Source organism: Salvia hispanica, chromosome 3 (genome assembly GCF_029641045.1).
Source record: "Salvia hispanica isolate PSC_SH4W2 chromosome 3, Shi_PSC_v1, whole genome shotgun sequence".
Lineage (NCBI taxonomy): Eukaryota > Viridiplantae > Streptophyta > Magnoliopsida > Lamiales > Lamiaceae > Salvia > Salvia hispanica.
In genome coordinates, this window is record NC_142694.1 from 57,642,111 (window position 1) to 57,661,984 (window position 19,874).

Here is a 19,874-nt window from a genome sequence, read left to right on the forward strand (position 1 = left end):
CTTGGGACGGAGGGAGTATTTGATTTGTCTAGATAGTAGTTAAAATTTGTTTGTGATACTTAAGTTGATACAAATTTGTCTCTGTGGAATACAATACTCTTGCTTGCTATTGACTATAGTAGTCTCGTACACTTGTGGATATATTTGTATTTAAAACAAGTTGAGTCAATAACACCAATGGCAATGCTGCATGCCACATCAACTATCATAATTTATAGGACTATCAAAATGGATACTGGATACCCGATATTCAAACTTGAAAAATCGGATAATTAGATACTCGATATCCGATTTTTTGGATTTGGGATCAGGTTCGGGTATGGAATTTTTGGATTATCGGGTACCGGGTTACCCGATCAGTATATTATTGAATTTTTGAATTTTTTTAAAATTTAATAAATTATGCATTTACTTTGTTATTTAAAAAAACAAATAATTATTCTCAAAACCCTTAACTCTTAAGTCACATTTAGGGTTAATGTATAAATTGTGATGTTTATTATGGATGGATGATATAACTTATAAATTTTGTATTTCTAAAGTTTGTAGTTATTTTTTCTTCTTTTTTTTTTCATCGAACACCTTCATGGTGGAGGGTTGAGTAGGACCCTCATCCCATATATATCATGTCAAAAAAAGTTAGTACAATCCGGCTCACCCAAAAGTGGAAAGCCCAAAATCAAGAGTATTACAAAATCCTACTCTCTCTGAAATCCCTCTATGCTATCACAACCAGAAAAAAAAGAAAAAGCAATCAGCCAAAACTAAAATTAGGCATGCCCATTTGATCTAGTCTAGCCAAAGCTTGTATTTCTAAAAGCTTGTCGTTAATTTTCTTTAAAACTTTTAAATCGGAATTGGATATCCAAGTCGGGTATTTGGGTACCCAAAATTATTTTCAAATCAAGTATCGGGTATCGGGTATTAAGTTTTGGAAAATTTTGGATCGGGTACCCGAAATTTTAGATCATAAATCGCATAAGTTACACGAGTAACAAAAAAAATTAAGGTTTAATTTTTCCATTAGTTAAAATTTAAATTAATTGTAATATTTCAAATGTCATGTTAGAACAACAAAATAAATAAAATTATCCCATCTAAACTTTGTGTTTGTTTATTATGATAGATTTGGAAGAGAAAATAAGAAGAAGAAAAGATGCGACCATTTCAAGCGGCCTTCTCGCAGAGGGTATACAGAAACAGACACGAAGTATTGTTGGTTGGTATGGTTGGTTGCAAATCCAATTCCCATTAAAAATAATAATGAAAATGTCTTAATTTTCTCTCCCATCGATTTCTAGTGAGAGAAAGCCATCTCAGTAACACTCCGATGGAGAAGGCGATGCGCTTTACCAGCATTTTCTTATCGTCATCGGCGTTGCCTATTGCTTTGCTCATTCTTATGCTTTTGCTCGTCCTAATCCTCATCTTCATAGCCTGCAAGTTCCGACCATGGACCCGCTTCCTCTCCGCCTCCACCGCCGCTGCCCGCCGCCGTGCTCCGGCCTCGATCAGGGTCTGCCTCGGGATTGATCTTATGTGTGTTTTCGGATTTGATTTGTCAGCAAGATTGTATTTTATTTTCCTGATTAGGTTTTTCCATGGGGATTGATTGTTAGTTGTGCTTCTTCGTGATTGGATTTCGATTTTAGTTTTTAAGGATTTGCGTTATTTTGCAGATCGGATTGTTTTATTTCATTATGATGCCTCATTTTCCTGTGCGATTGTGTGAATTTGTATTGGCGTGGAGAATTTTTTAGCTTATTTCACTTTGTTGTTGCTAAGTTTCCCCCATTTTCTGATGAATGTGAGTGTTGAAAATGGATCGAGTAATCAGCTCTGATTTTAGGGCAAGTTTTTCACACATTTAAAGTGGATTGTAGTGAACTTCTGATGTTTTGGGGGTTCATTTACCTTTTTTTTAATTTATGTAGCTATCATGATATTTGTTTTTGCTTTTCTTTCAGCTTAGCACTGGAGTTTAGTCAAAAAAATTTTCTAGTTTTCTCTTAAATTTGAAAATGGATAGTCATGTTTTTTACTCTCATGGTGCCCCGGGTTTGAACTCGATAGATGTCGAAAGTTCGAATCATTCTAGCATTTCAGTGACTCTGAATTATGGATCTGAAATGTCTTGCTGCTTGGCAAAACCTATGCTAAGTAATTGTTTGTGGATTTGGTTTCGTAGTGAATGGCAATTTGAATTCCAAATGGTTGATCTAGAAATATACTATCTGCATTTACCAGCAATTCGATGTTCCTGCTTTCGATTCTTAAGTATCTGTGATTTCTGTTATGTACCCTTTAACCGTTCTGTTCCAAATGTAGGTTGATGACATTGAACGCCCTCTTGTTTCGGGAGATCTTAGTTCTGTTGAAAGTGACGAGTCTACGTTATGCCATCCCAATGAGCAGGCTGCTCGTCAAACTCAGGGTAGTTATACTTCATCACATGCTATTTTGGCAACACCAAAACAAAGGCTCCCACCAGCATCCTCCCAGCTGACCCACGGTAAATAGATTCTACTGCTCTTCATGTTTATAGTTTCCTGTGAATCTTAGGAGAAGAAAATCTTACTGATTGCTTGTTCCAGATGATATTATTGTTCTTGACATTCCAAATACTTCAGAGAATCCTTTGGTGGACCAGACGCTTCAGCATCCTCATTTCCCTGAAGACCGGAGAAATGAAAAAAGAGGAGATAATTATAACCAGAAATACAGTACAAATATCAGAGAGCCTATTCCCAGTTACACTGCAAACCAGGGTAATACTCTTCTTGTCGATTGCATGATGTTAATATTTTTGACATCTGTTATCTGCTGAATATGTAAAACGTGTGATCATGTTTTCCTCTTAGTAGTGCAGGAAGTATTCTCAAGCTGGAGGTAGTATCTGGCCCTGCTCGCGGGCTTCAGTATTCTGTAAAGTCGACCAACACAACAGAGCTTCCAGTGACTATTGGGAGAGTGTCACCTGGTGATTTAATACTTAAGGACTCGGAGGTCTCTGGAAAGCACGCAATGATAAATTGGAATGCTAATGTAAGTTTTGAACTATATTATGCAATACTGTATATGCAACTTATCCTTTATGCTATCTAACTTCATATTGTTGTAGAAATTAAAGTGGGAGCTCGTCGACATGGGTAGCTTGAACGGAACAATGTTGAACTCCCAGGCAGTCCTTCCAGCCCAATCAGGAAATAGGCATTGGAGTAACCCAGTTGAGCTCTCAAGTGGTGACACAGTAACATTTGGCACAAGTTCAAAAATTTCGGTACATAAAAGCAACTTTGTGGAATTTCAGTGCACCCAGTGGGTTACTTTGCTGCGTGATCCCCATCTACATGTTTGCTGATACTGCAGTTATTGTGTAAAATTCTGATTGCTAATCCCTCGTCTAACGTGGCAGGTTAATATTACATCACAAACAGAATGCAAGATCCCTTTCAGGATCGGTATAGCATCAGATCCTATGGCTTTGCGTCGAGGAGGGAAAAAGTTGGCCATGGAAGATGTCTGCTATTACCAGTGGCCTCTTCATGGACTAGATCAGGTTTTGAACTGCAACCATGTCTTAATTGTCGACGTGTGTATCTGAGATGCATAAAAGGTTTTTGAATATTTATTTTGCAGTTTGGGATGTTCGGTATATGTGATGGACATGGAGGAGCAGATGCGGCCACATCTGTTAGCAAGTTAGTTTTTGACGTGTATTAATCTAAAATGGTCGTTTCGTTTTACAAAACCCAGGATAATGTTTCTGTCCCACGACCTTGTTCGAATACTATATGGACCTAGATTTTACTTCTGATATTCCCATTCTTAATTGTTAATTCCAAGATTCTTCACCTGCTGCTCTAACACAATACTTACCTAGCTCTGTTTACTATCCAGAATAATGCCTGAAGTAATTACTGGAATCTTGTCAGATTCATTCAGACGAGAGAAAGTTCTGTCTCAGTGCGACGCTTCTGAGGTCCTCAGAGAAGCATTTTACCAGACAGAGGCGCGCATTAACCATTACTATGAGGTTAACACTCGTAATTCCTTTCCTAGTTTTGGTTTCTTCATAGAAGCCATATAATTTTGACCAATATATGCTGAATTATATACTGTATAGATCAGGTTGTTTTGGTAGTCTAGTAAAAAAAATATGAAGTTCATTAAAATGGCTCGGCACTGATGTTCCTTATACTGTTACTCATCACTTGTGATATTTGGAAAATTCATATACGATTAATTATTTCAGGGCTGTACTGCGACACTGCTACTGGTGTGGGCTGATGGTCATCAAAATTTCTATGCACAATGTGCAAATGTTGGAGACTCGGCTTGTGTTGCAAAGTAGGTCCTGATATACCATACTTATTTTGTATTGGATATCTGCAGCATATCATTTCTAAGAAGCTCCATAACCGTTACCCTATTGGTGTTTTTAATACTATTGATAGTAATTATCCCCAATTTTCTTATTGAAGATTACCACTACTATATCTATAATGCTAATGCGATAATTTTGTGCAATTTACCATGATAGGTCTACATATTGGATTCTCTTACAATTTAGCATAATTTGTCTTTTCTTGAGTATCTTCATGTCAGATTATAATTTAAAAAGCTATACATCCATTTCTTTAATTTTGTGAAATCCATTTCTCTGCATTTGCCTGATTCAAACTTTATTTTGCCAGTATTGGTGGAAAGCAGATAAAGATGACCGAAGACCACAGGGTAACTAGTCAATCCGAAAGGCTCCGTATTCAGGCAATAGGAACGCCTCTGAGAGATGGGGAAAGTCGGATATGTGGTAAGGTTGCAATTTGTCACTGATAGTTTCCTCTCAAGTCCCAACTCGTGTGCTCTCATATGTTGGAAAACTGTCTCTATCCAGGTATTAACCTGGCCAGAATGCTCGGGGATAAATTTTTGAAGGAGCAGGATGCTCGTTTCAGCGCAGAACCTTATATTAGTGAAGTCGTATGCATAGACCAATCAAGTGAGGGCTTTGCCCTTCTAGCCAGGTTAGTTTGCTTCTTCTAACTTCATACAATTCATGAAGTTATTGCTACGTTGTGCTAACGTGATGTGATTTTGTATGCAGTGATGGTTTCTGGGATGTAATTAATATGAAGAAGGCATTTCAGCTTGTGCATCAGGCAATGGAGAGGAATGCGATGGAGAGAGAGAGCTCCGCGGAGAAGATAGCTAAGTATTTGTTGAGTGAGGCAAGAACACTGCGTACAAAAGATAACACATCGATAATTTTCCTAGATTTTACCAACAGCAGCAGCCATGGCGGATCGTGTAAAGCTGACAGCTAGAGATGAAAGAAATTTGTTAGTTAGGCTTCAACGTATACAAACATTCTATTATTTTTGTTTCCATCATTTGAAGGTCAAGTGCAAGTGGGATTTGGTGTCCCCTTTGCTTGTGTTATGCTGAATCTTGATGATAATGTACAGAAATTGTTGCCATGAGCTGATTAATATTAGAATATATTTGTAGTTGAAAATGTGCTGATGTTATGCTGAATCTTGATGATAATGTTCGTTGGGCGAAAGTGTGGTTAGGCCACGATTAATCTAGCTCGACTGACGAGGAGGAGAGGTTGAATTCCGTATGCCCTTGTCTCCGATGAGTAGTCAGCATCCGAGAGCCTGGCCGGGCCAACGATTTTGATTCCAAATCTTCACTGAACTGCCTTATTTGGATTTATTTTCTCTTTTGCTCACATGATCGCCTGATCGCCTCCCCCATCCACGTGGCCCGTGCCGCACAATCACAGTTATTACCACACCCTCACCACAACATGTTTGAGGAATATGCTGAGAAAATTAAGGTACATGTTGCATCAATTTTATTTGGTTGAATGGGAAACTCATGTAGTATTTCACACAGGGCAAATGCAAGTGTATTTGATTCGGAGGCAAAAAGAGCATAGTGCCTTACTTGTCATATATAGGGATATCAATCGGGCAGGCCCAGCAGGTTTCGGCCAACCCTACTGGAGTTGCAGGTCAATCGGGTTGTATTTTTTCGGGTTATAAAAATTCAACCTTAACCTAAAATGTCGGGTTTCGGACTAGCCCAACGGGTTAATCGGGTTGCTAACGATAAAATTAACATGCGACCAATCTAATAAATAATGATGAAAATTAGTTATATTTATAAAATGTAAAACATTTAATTATGATAAATTTGAGATATATGCTTAAACTCAACGTAAACATGATCAATAATATTTAAGATTTGTGAAAATCAACATAATCATATTTCGAGGAATTTTTAAGCATGTGTTAAAAATTGAAATATTTTTCTTAGTAAAATTGAAGTTTCTAATTTATTTATCTATCATTATATTAATAAAAATTTAATATAATTTTCATAAAATTGAAATTTATTTTTTAGTTATTTATATTATAAAAATAATCAATGAAGTGTCGTATTATGAATCAAACAAATAGAACAATAGAAATTTTATCGGTTTTCGGGCCAGCCCATCCGATTTTCGGATTTTGCCCTAACGGGTTATAATTTTATCGGGCTAGAAATTTTCAGCCCTAACCCTATAAATTTGGTGGGCTTTTTCGGGCCAACCTACGGATTGCGGGCTGCATTGATATCGATAAAGAATGTTGTACGAATGTTGCGATGTCTAAAATTTTATTTTTTAATATTTTAATTAATTTGTATAATCTTATTTATGTATAATTATATTTTCGAATATTCTTCTTGAGCACTAATCACATTACTATTTTTGAGATATATCCAAAAAACTTGTTGACATGTGATAAAAGTCAGCCGGAGCTAGAGCAGAATGACACGATAAGTGATGAGTGAAGACGAAGAGGAAGAAACGACACCTTCGGAGACAGAAGAACCCATTGTCTGGAGGACATGGGCCGTTTTTTTGTTTAATTAGTGTTAATACATGTATTTCATTTTAAGTTGACTTGGACCTAAAAGCTCCATCCAGTTTTTTTTTTTACGTTTTTTTCCCAGATCAAATAGGAGGTCGAACCGTTAGGATAGGTTATAAATAATACTTCATCCGTCCCCAATAATAGACTAGTTACACTAGACCAAGTCTAAATTTGAATTTTTTTTTAACCAATTACATACCACTAATAATGTGATCACACAATTCACTAACACTACAATTTTCTCTCTCTTTTATTTTTTTCTCATCTCTATCTTACTTTACCAATTGCATATTAAAACTCGTGTCATTTATAAGTTTGTTCATTTTTTAAGGATGAATGGAATACTTTTAGTTTCATTGTTTGTCTAGAAATCTAATAAGAGTACTATAAAGATATAATCAAAAGTCAGCCGTGAAAACCTAAAATTTGGGGAGGCCGAACTGAAATAGGACTCAAATGGAAATCCAACAGTAGAGAGAGTAAGTACCAAACAAGAATGATTATATGAGAAGAAGATATGATATCTTTTTTAATCTAACACTATAGCAAATATGGTCTCTATTTATAAATGATGAAAAATATGAGTTTTGGTGTAATTTTTTAAAAAATTTAATATAATACTCCCTCCGTCCCAAGAGAGATGATCCCTTCCTTAAGTGGCACAATATTTTATGCAATTTTATTTTATGTGTTAGGTAGAGAGAATAAAGTAAGAAAGATAGAATAAAATATAGATTTTTTTTATTAAGGAGAAATACTCAAACCAAAAAAATGACGAGCCAAAAAAGTACGTTAAAAAGACAAAGGACCAAATAAAATAAAGGAAACAAACACAACAACACCAACCCCCACAACTCACAAACACTCCCCAAAGTCACGAGATCCATATTCCTACCGAAACCACAAAACACAACACCTAACTCCCTCAACTCACCAACACTCCCCAAAGTCACAAGCTCCATATTCCTACCGAAACCACAAAACACAACACCCAACTCCCTCAACGGCTCAACCCATACAACTATACCTAAAAATAAAAACAAACAAACAACCAACACTAGTCCACACAGAGCGCACAAAAAGAAAAGCTAGAAAACATGCCAACACCTCAAGCGGCGGGAGGGAGTATATAAAAGATATACTCCATCCGTTCCATAGTAGTGGAGATATTTCTTTTTGGCACGCGATTAAAGAAAAATTGTGATAAGTAAATTAAGTAAATGAAAAATAAAGTAGGAAATGAAAAAGGTAGAGAATACTTTTTTCCTTTCTACTTTATCCCACATTGCAAACCTATCACACATCGGACGAGTGAGAGAAGTTGGATTTGTGTGTTCCCGATGTGGTCTCGGTTTGAGGAGAGGTTTGTTGGGTGCAAACCTATCCCACATTGCAAACCTATCACACATCGGACGAGTGAGAGAAGTTGGATTTGTGTGTTCCCGATGTGGTCTCGGTTTGAGGGGAGGTTTGTTGGGTGCAAACCTATCCCACATTGCAAACCTATCACACATCGGACGAGTGAGAAAAGTTGGATTAGTATGTAAGTGCTATTCATCCCTAATTAGTTTTTAGGGGTGAACCAAAAATAAATCCGTGCGGACTTGGCTCGACCGAAAGCGGTAACATCAAACTAATGTGCAGTCGGCGATCCCAACAAGATATGTGTTACATGAGTTAAGGGTAAAGAGAATAAAATAAAGAGATGAATAGAGAATAAAGTAAAAGAAATTAGATATATTATTATTTTATCTAAAAAGGAAATTACCCAGCCGCTATAATAGGAACATCTAAGAATAAATACGACTCAGTGAGATGGAACGATGGATTACCGTTTATATATTCTCAGATAGTACTACAACTAGATTATGGACGGCCATGATTGTATGATGTTTTCATCAGTTGGCAAAATATAATTTAATGGATGAGAACACAGTAGATTTCTGACCTCAAAACTATTTTGATATTGACAATGAGATATATGCGTAATAAAAATCATGCAAGTTTAGTCAATTCTGATTGTGAATGATGATATATTCTTTCGTGGTCACACAAAAGACGATTGTGATATGTGGCATATGAGACCACATAAATTATTATAATATCTCCTTATTTACTAAATTTGAAATAATTTTATCATTTTTACTGTACTTAAGATAACACGCATATACGTGACATTATTATGCCATTAATTGGCAGAAAAAGATGGCTCAATGATATTATATACAAATACATTTGATTAAAGGTATATATGATACATTAATTTGATGAAAGTAATTACATCTATGATCTTTATATGGCCTAGACAACTCAGAGATAAGAAACACTAAATCACACACAAAATACCAATATATGTCGTTTTCATATCAATTGTGAGGGAGAGAGTGTTATACCATACATAGATATTACAAAAATGAAAGAAGCTATGTAAGTATACTTATATAGCTTTTTTTGTAGTGGTAGTAGAGAGGTAACAAATTAATAGTGTGTGATCTTCCAATTATGGGGGCGGAGAGATTTTTGGGGTGCAGGGTTGATCGGAAGAGTGGCGAGGACGAAGATGATGATTTTAGTTTGGAAGGATTTCATCATGAGCTGGATGATGAGCAAGAGGATCCAATTTCCGACGACGACTGTGGCGGCGAGGCGGAGGAGCGAAGAATATACTGGGAATCACAACACTTGTTGCTTCAGGTACCACCGACGCTTCAAAAAATGTCCTTATTGTTGGTGTTCCAATTAAAATTAGAGGTCGTCGGTCGCAAATGAAAGTGTCCTAGAAAAAGCAAAGATTTAATTAATCTGCCCTTAATTTAGAGATTCTTTCTTTTGGATTATAAATTGTTGTTATTTTTAAATATTTTTCAACGCAAGTAACTGCGTCTCAATTTTTATGTCCAAAAAATGATGGTCTAGCTAGAGTTAATCTTGTTCTGTGTTGTTAGTTTTTTTTTTCCAAAAAGAAGTAGGTAGAGTATTTACAATGTTATTGTATTATGGAATGTTTAAATGGGCAGGAAATAGTGGAGCAATATAACGCAGTTGGATGGAAGCTGAGGGAAGAAATGAAGAGACAAATAGAGATAGCAAGAGAGAGTAGCAGAAGCACATTATTATGCAGCCTAAGGCGAGCAGCTGTGAATCAGCTTTGCAGCAAGGGCCTCAATGCAGCCCTCTGTTTATCCCACTGGAAGCCAACTCACAACACTCCAGCAGGTATATATTGGGCTCAATTTTGTTTTGGCGTTGGGCCGGGCCGCTACTATCTAATCTTTATTTATAATAAGCCTAGTTAGTGTCAATGCATTCATATCTTAACTCTAAATATATGCAAAACACAAAACACATGTCAGTACATTGAATCTTATTTCTAACAGTTAGTTAGATTAATTAATGTGATGTGTCATCTAATAATATACTCCGTCCGTTCTTTAGTAATGAAGACATTTCTTTTTGGCACGAAGTTTAAAAAAAAAATATGTGTAATGTATTAAATAAAAAGATAATAAAGTTCAAAAGAGAAAAAAGTAGAGAGAATAAGATAAGAAAGGGAAAAATAAGTGATAAGAAATGTGTTTACTTTTACTAAAAGGGGAACGTACACCAAAATAACAACATGACACCAAAATGACACTAAAAAGAGAACGTACATCAAAATAACAAAATGATTCCATTACTATGGAAATGATGAAGTTGATTTTTAGTCTAATAATACACTAGTAGATTTTTATTCTAATAATGTAGATTTTTTTAGCTAGTTTAATAATGTAGCTCGACTATTATTATCACAATCATCCAATTCAAGGATCCAAAAACTATGATTTGTGTTGTGTTTTACACTAAGAAGGTTTAAGGACCCTATTACACCCCCTGACGTATATAATATGTCCAGGGTGGCACGAGTACATAGAGGTGAGGGTGAACACACAGGGAAAGAAGAAGCAGATCCCATTTGTAGTAGAAGTAGGGTTTAGGGAAGAGTTTAGAATGGCAAAAGCCAGTGAGGAATACAAGAAACTAATAAAGCAAGTGCCGGAGATGTATATAGGCAAGTGGGAGCATATGAAGGCCATCATCCGCCTGTTGTGCGAAGCCGCCAAGAAATCAGCGCAGGAGCAGAACATCCACATCGGTCCATGGAGGAACAAGACTTTCATGCAGATGAAATGGTCTCCTTCTTCCTCTTCCAACCACTTGCCAACAACTTCCAAGCTTGCTTAGTCTTTTTCAATATTATGGACCATAGATTTTTGTACAAGAGAGTATATTGTAGTATGCTTTTATGCAACAATTAAATAATACCAAGTTCAATAATAATTTGTTCCTGATGTTCACCTTTGTTTCATATTATACATTGTATAATGTTTTTGAAATTTGCATAAATCACATTAAATTAAAGTTTCATACGCGTTTCAGTTCAATACATTCCATCATATGGCTAGCTAGATAACATCCAAGTGAACTTTAACTTGATATTCTTCTATTTCATCGTTCGATTGTTACAATAGCAACTTTTGGACTTGTTGATGTGTTATATGTTGGTTTCTGGATTACAAAAGATAAAACCAGGCGTAAAACAATCCAAAAGAAGGAATACAGAAGAAAAGACTGCAACTTAATTACAAGGAAAATTGAAACAATAAACCGTAAAGAGTAGTTTAGCCGAGTCGATGAGTCCTCTTTCTGCAAGACGAGATACGCCCCGATAGTGCTATCGGATTGACGTTTCGTCCACAAAGATAAAACGGCTACGTCTCTGATGAAGCAACACCGCTATCAGCAGATCTCAGGCGAATTGGATGGAGGAGGGGGCAGAGCTTTCAACAGAAAAAACAATGCACAGAGGGAGAGAGCTTATGATGCAGAATGCTTGTGAAATGGTGTGGATAATGCATGGAATGACTAGCCTATTTATAGACTCAGTCCACTGTAGGGGTCAACCAGCCATAATGTCTGTCATCATTGCGAGGCTGTACGTGGAAACGGTGGTACTGGTCTAAAAAGAACTAGACCAGCCTCGGGTCGAACCCCACGACCAGGCCCAAAGACCAATTGCCAAGGACACGGGCTCGGGCTTGCAGCGGCGGCGCGCGCGTGTGGGTTCTACCGCCCATCTTAGTCCATTATACTCCCTCCGTCCCAGATAATTTGGGACACTTTGACCCGGCACATGTTTTAAGAAATGTAATGGAAAGTGAGTTGAAAAAGTTGGTGGGATGTGAGTCCTACTTTTAAAGTATTAGTTTTATAATAAAATGTGAGTAAGAATGAGTTAGTGGAATATGGGGTCCACTACCAAAAATGGAAAAAGTGAAATGGGACAAATTATGTGGGACGGCCCGAAATGGAATACTGGGTCGAATTATCTGGGACGGAGGGAGTAATTATTACATGTAATAATCATTCTTATTAAATACTCCCTCCGTCCTACAAAAGATGTCACACTTTCCTTTTTAGTTTGTCCCACAAAAGATGTCACATTTTCCTTTTTGGAAAAAGTTCTCTCTCACATGAATATAAAAATTATATTTTCTCTCTCCATTTAACACACAAAACAAAATCTCCTAAAATCTCATGCCGTCTCACAAGTGTGACATCTTTTGTGGGACGGGGGGAATACTTATTTAATAAGGTTGTTATTTTCAATGTCAGATAATTAACTCTCTTAATTACTCTCATGACTTCTCTCATAGCTCATTCAATTAGTTCGCAATTTTGCACTAACTCTAATCCATTATTTCTCACTCACTAGGAATCGGATTTGAGAAAATGAATATACTACGGTCATCTACTCCAAACGTAGATCAACGCTATATCATTTAATTTCACAAAATTAAATATCTTATTGAAATTATTCTTGGTCAAAATCTTCTGATCGGCCATGAGATTCCAACATTATAGAGACTATAGGATTATTGCCGTCCATCATATGTTAAACTAACAAAATGGTTGCTATCTAAGCAAGCTCAAGCATTTAAAACAAATATAGTTGGTGATGTTACAAAAATAAATAATATAGTACGTACTAATCACTTTACTGTATTCATTGTCTGCCACCCATATTTTTAAATCTTATCGCTCTACCAACTTCTTTGGTTATTTTAATATATATTCATCCGTTATTAAAAGTTTCATTTATAGGCGGCAAGGATTTTAAGAAATATTAAAAAAATGGATGAAGAAAAGTTAATGGGATAGAGGTCTCACTTGTATATACGAAGTATTAGTTTTAAATAAAATGTGAGTAGAATGAGTTAGTGGAATGTGTGACCCTATTATCATATATGATAAAAGTGAATCAGGACTCCTATTCGCGGATGGGCTAAAATGAAAAAACGAAATTCATATTCGCAGACAGAGTGAGTAAAAATGTACTCCCTCCGTCCCATAAAGATTGTCTCACTTTGACTGACACGGAGTTTTAAGAAATATAATAGAAAGTGAGCTGAAAAAGTCAGTGGAACGAGAATCCTACTTTTATATATTAGTTTTATAATAAAATGTGAATATGAATGAGTTACTAAAATATGAGATATAGTGATATACTATCAAAAATGATAAAAAATGAAATGAGATAAATTTTATGGACGGATAAAAATGAAAAAAATGGGATAATCTTTATGGATCAGGGAGTAATGCATAGTAAATTTGTTGTATACGCGAAATTCGACTTTTCTACCCAACCCAAATGGACATGCTAGTTGCCACACCTACAGTAAACAAGGAATTTCGAAATGATCTTGCACACAGTCAATCACCGTTAATTGGTGTAATTGTAACAAAAAAAAATTACTCCATACTATAAATTTTAGATCTTTTTTCGACCCAAATTAAATATATACGTGTCTCGTAATGGTTATTGGTTAATAATATGTCCATCTATCGTTTCACTTAGCATTTTTTATTTTAGATTGTAAATTTGTGATTATTTATTTAATAATTAAATTAGCATTTTAAGTGTAATAAAAAATTATTTAATAAAAAAATACTTAATTAATTATAATACAGTATATAAATTAAATATCGTAATTCTTATTTCAAATATAAATAATATAAGTAATTTGAGATGAGTCAAAATAGGAAAGTATGAGTAACATGGGCCGGAGAGAGTACTGGTGTTTGAAAATTTATCACAAAAGTCATACAAATGCTGCGACAAATAGAGTAGGTTAAATGTGATTAATTACGACAAAATAGTGATTAATGTAAAAAACTTTGACTTTGATAAACACGTTTTATAAGTTAGGTGCAACTTTCCTATCAAGGCAAGTGATCATTTCCCTAAATCAACTTATTAGCAGGAGCTTACATGAGTTTGGTGGTGTTTTTGTGCTGGTTAGTTATGTTGTCTGAATCAAATATTCTGTCCCACTTAAAGAAAAAGGTTCTTGATTGATATCTCTTTGAATGATCATGAACACATAGTTTTGTTTGCAGTAGTTTCTTTGAGTTGCTGAGATAGCTTGATGATGGAGAATGATGAGGGAAAAGGGATTCATTCTGATTCACCAGAAAAGGTATAGTAATAAAAAATGATTCTTGATTTCCAAACACAAAAAATTCTCATTTATACTTTTAGGGTGCTACTGGAAAACCTCCTGAGCTGACGTGGCAGAGGAAGCTCAATCACACTTCTCCTCTACCCAAAGAGTACTCTGTTAGAATTGGAGAGATTTTGAATTTGGTGAGTATCATTTACTTTCCTCACACTAGCTAGTGTTTGTACACTTAGAATTAAGATATTATTGCATTTGCAAAATGTTGTTTGGTATGTTTATTAAGAGTTGATTTGTGTACTTGTGATAAGCTTCCGTTGGGAGTGAGGTTGTTCCGGCATATTAAGGAAGAAGCAGACAAGGGAACGGTATAACTCGTCTAGTAATTTGCTATGCCTTTGATTACTACTTTGTTAGTGATTAGCTTCTTCTTTGTCCATCCAGCCTTCAGTAGTTGATCCTTATCATAAGCGCCTGCTCACGTGTTGCCACGGTGTTCCTTTAGGTGGCATTGGGTAAATCTTGTTCCTGAATTAACAAGATTAATGCTGTAGTTGGTGTTCAATGTAGCTTCTTTTTACCTACTTTAGGTGTGGAAGCATTGGGAGAAGCTTGAGAGGCGAGTTCCAACGCTTTCAGCTCTTCCCGACAGTATGTGAAGACACCCCAATTCTAGCAAACCAGTTTTCAGTAAGTACTTCTCATCATTCTTTAGTACTCCATATGTTTACTTGATGTCTGACGTTGGCTTTGTTCTAGGCTTTCATTTCACGCTCGAATGGACGCCAATGTAGCACAGTTTTGTGCTCCACAAGTCCAACTATCAAGGGGTGAGCCTAAGCCATACAGTTTACACCATTACTTCATCGAATTTTGTTGTGTCGAGTTAGCTTATAGCAAGTGATGGGTTCAGAAAGGAGAAAGGAGAGGGCATTGAATCATGGGACTGGAACCTTGATGGAGAGAAATGCACCTATCATGCTTTATTTCCAAGAGCTTGGACAATATATGATGGTATATATCTATCTATCTATCTATCTATCTAGCTTCCAAATTTCATTATTTTTATCCTCCGGTTTTGATTCTAATACGCGTATAGGTTTACCTGATCCTGAGATCAGCATCACCTGCCGTCAGATCTCACCATTTATACCACATAACTATAGAGACAGCAGCTTCCCTGTTGCTGTATTTACATTTACGGTATGTAAAAGCCTCCTCCAATCCAGTCCGTACACTAGACTATTGTTTTTGAAATTATAGTAATGTTGTGGTAATGTTTTTTCAGATCAAAAACTCAGGGACGACTTCCGCTGATGCAACGCTGCTTTTCACATGGGCCGTATGTTATCGCATTTCGTAATAAACTCCATCACAATATGACGAATTGCTTTTCTAATTTAACTTATTGCATCTGTTGTGCAGAACTCAGTGGGTGGAGATTCCGGATCTAGTGGTGGCCATCTTAATGAATGCAGCATGTATAAAGTTTTCAAATTTGTATATATACTCGTGTCATATTGTCGTGACTGTTGAGAATTTCTTGCAGGATGGAACGAGGTGTGCATAGTGTGCTTCTGCATCACAAGTAAGTTATGTTCTACTTCTACTACTATAATAATTTTACTCGGACAGACTTTGTAATGCGTACAACATGGTGTGATTATTTCAGCACATCCGACCAACGCCCTCCCGTGACTTTTGCTATTGCTGCTCAGGAGACAAATGAGGTTCATGTGTCGGAATACCCTTGTTTTCTGATATCAGGGACTACTTCACAGATAATGACAGCAAAAAGAGTTTGGGAAAATATTAAAGAGGTCTGTTGTTGTGATGAGCCTAAGCAAGAGTGCATAATCTAACTCATTCATTCAACTATAATTTCCTTTTTTTGCAGCATGGTTCCTTAGACAGAATTAAAGATGATGCGAAACAATTACCTTCCCAAGTAGGTTCATCCATTGGAGCTGCCCTATCGGCTTCTGTGAATGTCCCACCAAGCTCGTCTAGAGTTGTAACGTTTTCTTTGGCATGGGATTGCCCTGAAGTAAGATTTTCAAGTGGAAAGACTTACCACAGGTTAGCAAAATAAACAAGATAATCCAAATATTCGCTCTTTCTCGCTGAAATTTGTGTTGGTGGTCTGCAGAAGGTATACAAAGTTTTACGGTGCAAATGGTGATGCTGCAGCGAGAATCGCATCAGATGCTATTCTAGGTAACATCTGATCTTAATTGGTCGAGTTCTGCTTGAAATATTAATATTCCAAGTATATGATGTTCTTGATCCAATCTAATTTGTCTTGAACTAGAACATACAAAGTGGGAGCACCAGATTGAAGAATGGCAAAGACCAATCTTGGAAGATAAAAGGCTTCCAGAATGGTAAAATGAAACTTATTTTATATACTGCTTTATTGCGTATGAAACATGTATGCGCGTATAAAACACGATTATTCGCAATAGTATCGATGGATATTTTTTCATGATAGTTACTAGAAAAGTGAACTCACACTACAGGTACCCAATCACTCTTTTCAATGAGCTCTACTATCTTAATGCAGGGAGCACAATCTGGACAGGTATTTACATATATGAGTAAATCGAAATCCTTGTCTATAGATACATCGTCTCTTGAATCATCCGCATTCCACTTTTGTTCTTGCCAGATGGATCCTTACCAATCCAAAACCTCTCCTGCATTCTGCAACAGAGATTTTCCATAGGCAAAGAATCTGTGGAGTTTAGCCATAAAAAAGATGAAGATATGTCGAGTAATATTCTTGAAAGAATGAGAGCTATTGTCGAGGATGTGCAACCTCCGTTGACATCAAATTCTGCTTTTGGACCTTGTTTGCTGGCGCCCGAAGAAGAGAACGTAGGGCAGTTTTTATATCTGGAAGGGATAGAGTATCACATGTGGAATACTTACGATGTCCATTTCTATTCATCTTTCGCTATGCTGATGCTGTTCCCGAAGCTGGAGCTGAGCATCCAGAGAGACTTTGCCATGGCAGTGATGATGCATGATCCGCGCAAGATGAAGATAATGAGTGATGGCACATGGGTTCCGAAGAAAGTTCTTGGTGCTGTCCCACATGATATTGGGCTTAACGATCCATGGTTTGAAGTGAACGCGTATAACCTCTTTAACACAGACAGATGGAAAGATTTGAACTCCAAATTTGTTCTTCAAGTGTACAGAGATATGGTTGCGACCGGAGATAAAAGTTTTGCAAAGGCTGTTTGGCCTGCAGTGTTTGTGGCCATAGCCTTCATGGATCAATTTGATAAAGACGGTGATGGAATGATTGAGAACGAAGGCTTCCCCGACATGACATATGATGCTTGGACTGTTACAGGAGTGAGCTCGTATTGTGGAGGGCTCTGGGCTGCAGCACTTGAAGCTGCCTCAGAAATGGCGCGCGAGCTTGGCGATGAGCCATCTGCTGAATTCTTGTGGTTCAAGTTTGAGAAGGCGAAATCTGCGTACGAAAAGCTATGGAATGGTTCCTACTTCAGTTATGACAGTGGTGCAACCAAAAGTAGCGCGTCGATTCAAGCAGACCAGCTGGCTGGGCAGTGGTACGCTAGGGCGTGTGGGCTTTCGCCTATAGCGGATGAGCAAAAGGTGAGAAGTGCCCTTCGGAAAATATACGAGTTCAACGTTATGAAAGTGAAAGGAGGCACGCGTGGCGCTGTGAATGGAATGAGGCCTAATGGAGAAGTGGACACATCAGCTTTGCAGTCTAGGGAGATTTGGACAGGGGTTACTTATTCAGTTGCTGCTGCTATGTTGCAAGAGGGCATGTCTGATATGGCATTTAAGACAGCATTTGGTATCTATGAATCTGCATGGTCTGAAAAAGGTTTTGGGTAAGTCACAACACTGATAGACACCAACAGGAGAACTCAGTCCAAAAGACTAGCATGTTAGGAGAGATAGCCCATTTAGTCTATATACCCCACACCAGTTGTTCTCACACCTTGGGACAATGAGTCCGTAACACACACACACACTAATAAGTAACATGTACAAGTGAACTAATTTGTTAGTAATTTGGCAGGTTTTCATTCCAAACTCCGGAGGGATGGGATGCGGGGGGAGAATACCGGTCGTTGTGTTACATGAGGCCGTTGGCGATATGGAGCATGCAATGGGCCTTGTCGACTCATCAAGGGCCGGGTAAGAGGGTCGGGATGAGTGGTGATAATAAAATAAAGAGGCATGCTGGATTTGAAAGGGTTGCAAAGCAGCTCATGTTGCCCAAACAAGAGCCTTCCAAGAGTTGGACACAATTGTTCCATGAGTTTCTTTGCAGAAAAGTGTTTGTGTATCTTCCATCATAAGATATGCATTATAGATATGCATGCTGCTGAGCTCTCTCTAATTATGAAAAACTAATTGTTCCTCTTGCATACCAACCATGTACACAAATAATTGAGTTATATAAATTGCTGAGACAAATTGCAAAGGGTAGTTATATAATATTGTTAAAAAACTACTCCCTTCGTCCAATAATAATTGTCACTCTTTTCCATTTCGGTTCGTCCGACAATAAGTGTCACACTTTTTACCATAAATGTTAAGCAGGTCTCACATTCTACTAACTCACTTCACTCACTTTTTATTATAAAACCAATATAAAAAAGTGGATCTCACATTCCACAAACTTTTTCAACCAATTTTTTTTTACGTTTCTTTATTCCCGTGCCCATAATAAAAGTGACAATTATTGTAGAACGAAGGGAGTATTATATTACACGTATTATGAAGGGATGTCAATATAAACTAATAATGATATCACAAAAAGTAGAAGAATGTACAACAAAAATGGTTTCTGGAAAATGTGGTACATCGTATCTGGACAAAAGTTTTAAATCATTTGAGCTATATTTAACTTAGAGCATTCACCCATTCACGAGACAGACGAAAATTAAAAGAGTGTCTATTTTTATAAGACAAAGGGAGTATATTTTAAAAAAGAATTTAAAAATATGTCCCATTTTACAAGATTAAATTTATAGTACTAGTAGATATTTTCAAAGGTACATTAAAACTTAAAATAGAATAGGCAATTAGCTCCAATGATACTCCAAAACCAGTCTCATTTTTTGTATTTGGGTAAAATATACACACACTTATTTTTAGATTTTACACTAAAATAAATCCAAATTATTTTTTCAAATTTTGTGGGTAAAAAAGTACTCCCTCCGTCTCAATGCCACACTTTCCTTTTTAGTTTGTCCCACAAAAGATTTCACATTTCCTTTTTTGGATAAAATTTCCTCTCACATTAATATAAATATACTATTATTTTCTCTCTCCACCTAACACACTAAACTACATTACCTAAAATCTCATGCCAATCTCCAAGTGTGTCATCTATTATGGGACGGAAGGAGTAGTAAATATTCTTTTGAAGTTTCACTTTAATATAAATAAATGG

General features: G+C 36.6%; 3 protein-coding genes across 7 annotated transcripts; all 3 read left to right on the forward strand.

Annotated features, from left to right (window-relative positions):
* Positions 1-1,116: 1,116 nt before the first annotated feature.
* KAPP (kinase associated protein phosphatase) lies at positions 1,117-5,518 on the forward strand. Of its 3 annotated transcripts, none has more exons than XM_048110749.2 (13): positions 1,117-1,219; positions 1,302-1,516; positions 2,329-2,512; positions 2,631-2,768; positions 2,870-3,045; positions 3,122-3,280; positions 3,416-3,559; positions 3,640-3,701; positions 3,901-4,036; positions 4,256-4,350; positions 4,698-4,813; positions 4,898-5,027; positions 5,108-5,518. In XM_048110749.2, exons 1-13 carry the CDS (start codon positions 1,120-1,122, stop codon positions 5,325-5,327), a joined length of 1,875 nt encoding a protein of 624 aa, XP_047966706.2. In that variant the 5' UTR covers positions 1,117-1,119; the 3' UTR covers positions 5,328-5,518. The 3 variants fall into 3 exon arrangements, with proteins under 3 accessions (XP_047966706.2, XP_047966705.2, XP_047966704.2); XM_048110748.2 differs by having other exon boundaries at positions 1,118-1,219; positions 2,595-2,768; XM_048110747.2 differs by having other exon boundaries at positions 1,129-1,223; positions 2,595-2,768.
* A 3,704-nt stretch (positions 5,519-9,222) lies between these two features.
* Positions 9,223-11,263, forward strand: LOC125212515 (uncharacterized). Its single transcript, XM_048112712.2, has 3 exons — positions 9,223-9,623; positions 9,947-10,145; positions 10,822-11,263. Exons 1-3 carry the CDS (start codon positions 9,432-9,434, stop codon positions 11,148-11,150), a joined length of 720 nt encoding a protein of 239 aa, XP_047968669.1. The 5' UTR covers positions 9,223-9,431; the 3' UTR covers positions 11,151-11,263.
* Positions 11,264-14,150: 2,887 nt separating this feature from the next.
* On the forward strand, positions 14,151-18,965 carry LOC125209031 (uncharacterized). Of its 3 annotated transcripts, none has more exons than XM_048108613.2 (19): positions 14,151-14,264; positions 14,367-14,446; positions 14,509-14,613; positions 14,737-14,793; positions 14,870-14,940; positions 15,016-15,115; positions 15,185-15,255; positions 15,339-15,439; positions 15,525-15,628; positions 15,714-15,767; positions 15,851-15,906; positions 15,975-16,013; positions 16,098-16,245; positions 16,323-16,504; positions 16,575-16,642; positions 16,737-16,809; positions 16,945-17,006; positions 17,094-18,300; positions 18,492-18,965. In XM_048108613.2, exons 2-19 carry the CDS (start codon positions 14,396-14,398, stop codon positions 18,772-18,774), a joined length of 2,832 nt encoding a protein of 943 aa, XP_047964570.1. In that variant the 5' UTR covers positions 14,151-14,264; positions 14,367-14,395; the 3' UTR covers positions 18,775-18,965. The 3 variants fall into 3 exon arrangements, with proteins under 3 accessions (XP_047964570.1, XP_047964572.1, XP_088925358.1); XM_048108615.2 differs by having other exon boundaries at positions 14,198-14,264; positions 14,370-14,446; XM_089069232.1 differs by lacking the exon at positions 14,151-14,264 and having other exon boundaries at positions 14,271-14,446.
* Positions 18,966-19,874: the final 909 nt, after the last annotated feature.

Bases quoted from the DNA above. Each gene is read 5' to 3' on its own strand.
- KAPP (XM_048110748.2), top strand. From the start codon at position 1,120: ATGATAGATTTGGAAGAGAAAATAAGAAGAAGAAAAGATGCGACCATT. The intron at 2,769-2,869 runs GTAATACTCTTC...TTAGTAGTGCAG, and splicing joins CAGTTACACTGCAAACCAGG to GAAGTATTCTCAAGCTGGAG. The intron at 4,351-4,697 runs GTAGGTCCTGAT...TTATTTTGCCAG, and splicing joins GACTCGGCTTGTGTTGCAAA to TATTGGTGGAAAGCAGATAA.
- LOC125212515 (XM_048112712.2), top strand. From the start codon at position 9,432: ATGGGGGCGGAGAGATTTTTGGGGTGCAGGGTTGATCGGAAGAGTGGC. The intron at 9,624-9,946 runs GTACCACCGACG...TTAAATGGGCAG, and splicing joins CACAACACTTGTTGCTTCAG to GAAATAGTGGAGCAATATAA. The intron at 10,146-10,821 runs GTATATATTGGG...TAATATGTCCAG, and splicing joins AACTCACAACACTCCAGCAG to GGTGGCACGAGTACATAGAG.
- LOC125209031 (XM_048108613.2), top strand. From the start codon at position 14,396: ATGATGGAGAATGATGAGGGAAAAGGGATTCATTCTGATTCACCAGAA. The intron at 14,447-14,508 runs GTATAGTAATAA...TTATACTTTTAG, and splicing joins ATTCTGATTCACCAGAAAAG to GGTGCTACTGGAAAACCTCC. The intron at 16,643-16,736 runs GTAACATCTGAT...GTCTTGAACTAG, and splicing joins CGCATCAGATGCTATTCTAG to AACATACAAAGTGGGAGCAC.